At 42.8% G+C, this 5,475-nt stretch overlaps 1 protein-coding gene across 1 annotated transcript; it reads left to right on the top strand.

Moving 5' to 3' along the window:
* The first annotated feature begins 675 nt into the window (after positions 1–675).
* On the top strand, positions 676–5,109 carry LOC311514506 (zinc finger protein 92-like). The gene is made up of 6 exons (XM_084617072.1): positions 676–730; positions 1,301–1,414; positions 1,963–2,952; positions 3,512–3,638; positions 3,724–3,837; positions 4,256–5,109. Exons 3-6 carry the CDS (start codon positions 2,872–2,874, stop codon positions 4,606–4,608), a joined length of 675 nt encoding a protein of 224 aa, XP_084473198.1. The 5' UTR covers positions 676–730; positions 1,301–1,414; positions 1,963–2,871; the 3' UTR covers positions 4,609–5,109.
* The last annotated feature ends 366 nt before the right edge of the window (positions 5,110–5,475 follow it).

Here is a 5,475-nt window from a genome sequence, read left to right as displayed (position 1 = left end):
CATGGCTTATAGGGATCCTACTGTGGCATCTTCAGTTGGCAGGCAATCATACTTTTCCTGACGGTATAGAGCCATTTCCCCTCCAGGAAATCCATCGCACCACACATTTAAAAGGTAGCTACTTTAACTGTGGAACTGTTCTTCAGACTGTGCATTGTTGGCCCCATATTTATTATTTTTTGCTGTCATTTCCCTCTTTTTTTTCTCTTGGATTCCTCAGTTGCTTCAGTTTGACTTTTTGATTATAATTATATTTCTAATGTTGTTATGTTCCACAGAGCTCCAGCTGCCTTGTCTGGGGAGGTGGGGGGTGGGTAGGGGGCGGGGACATTGTATATCTAAAATTCACCTTTTAGTTTAAAATCAATTTGTTTATCACAAAAGACATTTTGTCCCTCTCTATCTCCTGTTAGCTTCCACACCCTGGCCCACATCAACCTGCATAAACACACAGACCTTGTGCAGGTATGTTGCACCAGCTCCGCCCTTATCCCTAGAGCCGCCTGTGCTGGTAAAAGCTATTCATGCTGCCCTGACATTGACAGCTCCTTCCCTCTCTGTCCAGAGGTGGAATTATTGCTGGAGCTGTAGGCAGTGACCAGGGAATGGTTGTACTTTCAGGTGGCAGAGACATTCTACATCAAAGACGAGGGAACTCTTTGGGATGAAGAAAAGGGACGTGTCTGGAGGGATATCATGCAGGAGGTTTGTGACACCAAGCTCTTGCTAGGTAATAGCACGTTTTGTGTCTGTTTAGTGCCCAGTCTGGCTTCTGCTCAGGGTTCTTTTCTGGGTTCCTTGTGTTTCCAAGGAATTAATGTATATCATTCCCAGATGCCTGTGTGATAGAGACAGTGTCCCTTCAATTAAATACTAAATTTAGAAATACAGTGGAGGTGCCATTCCTTCAAGGCTAAGAGCATTCTATGAAAGGAGAATGCTTGCATTTACATGTACATGCTTGTAGTAATACAAAATAATTTATTCCCCTTCCTTGGCTCTGGCTTCGTTCTCAGAAGGGTCTCTGACTTATCTGCAAGTATGGAAATTATCAAGTACCAGTAGCTTAATACTTGTGCTGAGTCATCAAGTCCCCATATGTGTGCATATCTCTGAATCTCCCACCGTAAAAGTTTTGCTTTCCCACAAGAGCTCTGTAAACGTACTCCGTCTGTTCAGCTAACAGGCACTCCGGCACATACAGGAGAGAGTTTTAAAATAACAGGTGATTGCTTGTAGCGAGTACTCTACAGGTATTTAACAATGTTTGCTATCCCTCGTTTTGTTTCCTCATGAGTAGGATTTCGGATTTCCAAGCCTGATGTGATCTCCCAGGTGGAACAAGGGGAAAAGTCAGATGCCCTGACTCGCCAAGATTTCAAGAAAAGAGAGATCTTTAGCGGCACCTGCACTGGTGAGAGTTTATTTTTTGTTCATTATTTATATGCATCTCTAAGGTCTCCCTCATTGTAGTACTGTATGTGGTCTCCCTTCCCATAACTTAGATCAAAAGGATATGTTTCCTTGAGAAACAGGTGCATATACTCAATGCTCCCACATGGCAGTCAGAACAATATGAATCAGAACCAGAGGACACTAGCCAGGAGACTGGTTGCTGAGGGGAATTCCAACAGTGACAGCTAGCCAAAAAGTCCAGTCAAAGAGCCTTTAAAATGCAGTCTTGCATCACACTAGTACAGTAGCTATCTTAGACTTAGATGACATTGATGCATGGAGTTCCAACTAATCCCCAATGGTCTCCCTGGTCTGTCTCATCTCAAGTTAACCAGTATTGTAAAGCACTGTCATCTATCAGTGGTCCCTTTATCCATCTTTTATCTAAGTGCTTGGAGGGGATCTTGAAGCAGAACTGATACCCTGTGTGGAAGGGATGCAGAAGATTGAAATCTTGGTTTTCAGTCTTATAAATAATGATGGTTCATTTTATTTTTATTCTAGCAGATGATAGGATCATCACTGAAGAGGTCACTCCTCAGCAGGAAGGTCCTGAAAAGATAGAACCACACTGGACATTAGCCGGGAGACCAGCAGGGGATATTGCCCAGAATACTGACTGTGGAAAAAATCTCTGAGAGTCAGGGCAGATCGGAAAGGAAAGAGGGAAATTCTGTAGGGAAGAACCAGGGTAAATCAGTTCACTGTGAAAGTGGTTTGGGGACACACAAGAGCATCATTGCCCAGAGAGAGAGTCCAAATACATGTATAGGATGTGCGAAAAGCTTCTGTCTGAGATCAAATCTTGCTACACACCAGAAACTCCACATGGGAGAAAAACCTTATAAATGTACTGGGTGTGGGAAAAGCTTTCTTCAGAACTCCAAACTTAGTCAGCACCAGGGAATCCACATGGGAGAGAAACCCTATAAATGTCTGGAATGTGGAAAAGGCTTCACTCTGAGCTCCACACTCATTCATCATCAGAAAATCCACAGGGGAGAGAGGCCCTACAGATGCACCGAATGTGGGAAAATCTTCAATAAACACTCAAAGCTTGCACAGCATCAGAGAATCCACACCAGAGAGAAACCCTTCAGATGTGTAGCATGTGGGAAAAGCTTCAGTCGGAGCTCAACACTCATTTAGCATGAGAGAATCCACACAGGGAACAAACAGCATAAATGTGCTGAATGTGGGAAGAGATTATGTCAGAACTCAGACCCGATTGTACATCAGAGAATCCACACGGACGAGAAACTTTATGCATGTACTGAGTGTTGGAAAAGTTTTAGCTGCAGGTCAACGCTTATTAAACATCAGAGGATCCACATAGGTCAGAGACCCTATAAGTGCCCTGAATGTAAGAAAAGCTTCTCCTGGAGCTCAGACCTTATTCATCACCAGACGGTCCACATGGAGGAGAAACCCTATAAATGCACTAAGTGTGGGAAAAGCTTCGGTCAGAAATTACAACTCTTCCAGCACCAGAAAATGGTGAGTACTGAGGGTCTGGGCTGACAAAAAGGGGACATCTTCTTACCATCCACTTGACATTTAAAAGCACACATAACGGAGGTAATTCTTAACAATGGGAGGAATTTAATTTATGGGTTTCAGAGTAACAGCCGTGCTAGTCTGTATTCGCAAAAAGAAAAGGAGTACTTGTGGCACCTTAGAGACTAACCAATTTATTTGAGCATGAGCTTTCGTGAGCTACACTTTGCAATTTAATACTCTCCCTTTCTCCAATTTTTTCCTCCTTCCCTCGTCTTTAAACAAAACAAGCCCACAAACCTACCTGACTCTCTCCATCTTTTGCAGTCTTTCTCTCTTCTCTTTTCTTTGCCGCTTCTCACTCTCCTTCATTGCATAAAACAAACCCACAAAGCTTTCAGGGGGGATATATGCAGATATATGCCTTCCCCTTGTATCCTGCCTCTTACACTCAGGATGCTTTTCACACTACCCTAATGCTGCTGCTCTGTCCTCTGCCACCCAGCTAGTTTCTGACCATTAGGGTTGTCAGCTGAGTAGGGAAATCTTCCTGTTTCAGATACAGATGACATTCGAGGAAGTGGCTGTGTACTTCACCCAGGAAGAATGGGCACTTTTGGATGAAAGGCAGAGAGAACTCTACAGGGACGTCATGTGGGAGACATTTGAGACTCTGATCTCTCTGGGTGAATGATTGTTTTCATTGTTTAATAAATACTGCCCAACTATTTAACAAATGGTGACATCAACTGTTTTCTGTCTCATGAATAGGATTTCTGGTTCCCAAACCTGATGTGATCTCCCAGATGGAACGAGGGGAAGAACCGTGTGTCCCAGATCTCCAGGGCACCAAACAAAGAGAGGTTCTGAAAGCTACCCAGACAGGTAGAGTAAGTTGTTGAACCAACTGTGAAACTATCCACGAGTAAAGTATAATGCTGGAATTCCAAGATAGCCATCAGTTATTAATGTTTGGTGACCATTATAGTGTTTCACATTTCCAAAGGGCATTCATTTAGTGAATTGGTCAGAGTTGTGACTAGAATTTAGTCATTCCTGGATGCTAGCCCTGTGCTTAGTCCTTTAGTCCAATGGGTGTTAGGCATCTAAATACCATTAAGGATATGAGCCTTAGTCTTCATTACTTTGCTTCAGAATTGGCCCCACCCTTTCTCTAAAGATTTGGTTCCTGATTATCAGTCTCATAAATAGTTTTTAGATTTGGGATAAATCCTTTGCTGTTCTTAGTTCTGGCATTTGAAATTGTTCTCCCCCAAAGAAATCATATATATTTTTATTCCAGCAGATGATGCGATCTTCTTGAGTGAAAATAAGGAGGAGAATTCTCCCCTGATAATACACAAGAGAGAGAGACTGAACCTGTGTGCAGACCTTATTAAACATCAGAGATTGCAAATGGGAGAGAGACCCTATAGATGTTCTGACTGTGAGAAGAGTTTTAGTCGGAAATCAGATCTTACTCGACATCAGCGAATCCACACAGGAGAGAAACCCTATACATGTGCTCCGTGTGGGAAAAGCTTCAGCCAGAATTCATCGCTCACTCAACACCAGAGAACCCACGGGGCAGTGAAACCCTACCCCAGACTGAGCATGCCCACTGATTCCTGTAGAAGATACATTAATAATGCATGAGAGATCGGACAGAAATCAATGAGAGCTGCACTTTCTGGGGGCACATGGGCAATATGGGGCACTGCCCAAAACAAGCAGATTAAAAACGATATCATATGAGGGAAGTGGGGCAGCAGTGATTAGGAGAGGGAGCATGTGCTAAGGTGATTGATCCTTTGGAGATCATTTTGTTGGCAAAATCCTTCCCCAGGAGGACAGTGGAACACCTAGAATTGATGAGAGAGGGATGGGAGGTATAAACCAGAATGTGAGGGAGCTGGATGCTAAGCACTATGTGCTAGAAGGAGCGGTCATTGTCGAGATTAGGGGATCGGGTGTGTAGAGCCAGAAGGAGAGCAATGTGGGTCCTGGGGGATCAAACATTTAGGGATCATTGTGGTTGTAACAATCTTGGGGTTCATTAAATAACAAACCAGTGAATGAGAAAGGAATACAATTTTAATAAAACAAACTGGAGAGCTAATGTGGTGAACTGCACGCAGCCATGTTGTGTACCCAACACCCTGCATCCAGGGAACATCTCCAAATTCCTTTGTCCATAATACTGTCCCTTATAAGGGAGTATCTCTAAATTATAATCTACAAACATATCTCTACATCTTCCCTCTTAAAGAGAAATGAATTAACCCATATATATATATATATATATATATATATATATATATAGCTAACAACTATCTAATAACACATGCATTAAATTCTCAACCTATGTAGTACATTTCCATAAACCCAATGTGTCATCTACCTAGTGAGGAGAGGTTACCAGCATATCACTCTTGATTGAGTCTTTACCAGTCAGTTTCTTCAAATACCCATTCCCCGGGCAGGTTAGCGAGTCTCTATGGTCTTTCAGGACATTTAATCTCC

The sequence above is a fragment of the Lepidochelys olivacea genome, assembly GCF_965140295.1.
Source record: "Lepidochelys olivacea isolate rLepOli2 genome assembly, chromosome: 1".
Taxonomy (NCBI): Eukaryota; Metazoa; Chordata; order Testudines; family Cheloniidae; genus Lepidochelys; species Lepidochelys olivacea.
Note: the sequence above shows the minus strand (reverse complement) of the source record. Positions and strands in the feature narration are given on the sequence as shown.

Excerpts from the sequence above, each read along its gene's own strand:
- LOC311514506 (XM_084617072.1), top strand. The coding sequence starts at position 2,872 with ATGGAGGAGAAACCCTATAAATGCACTAAGTGTGGGAAAAGCTTCGGT. Across the intron at positions 2,953-3,511 it reads TCTTCCAGCACCAGAAAATG|ATACAGATGACATTCGAGGA; the intron begins GTGAGTACTGAG and ends TTCCTGTTTCAG. Across the intron at positions 3,639-3,723 it reads TGAGACTCTGATCTCTCTGG|GATTTCTGGTTCCCAAACCT; the intron begins GTGAATGATTGT and ends TCTCATGAATAG.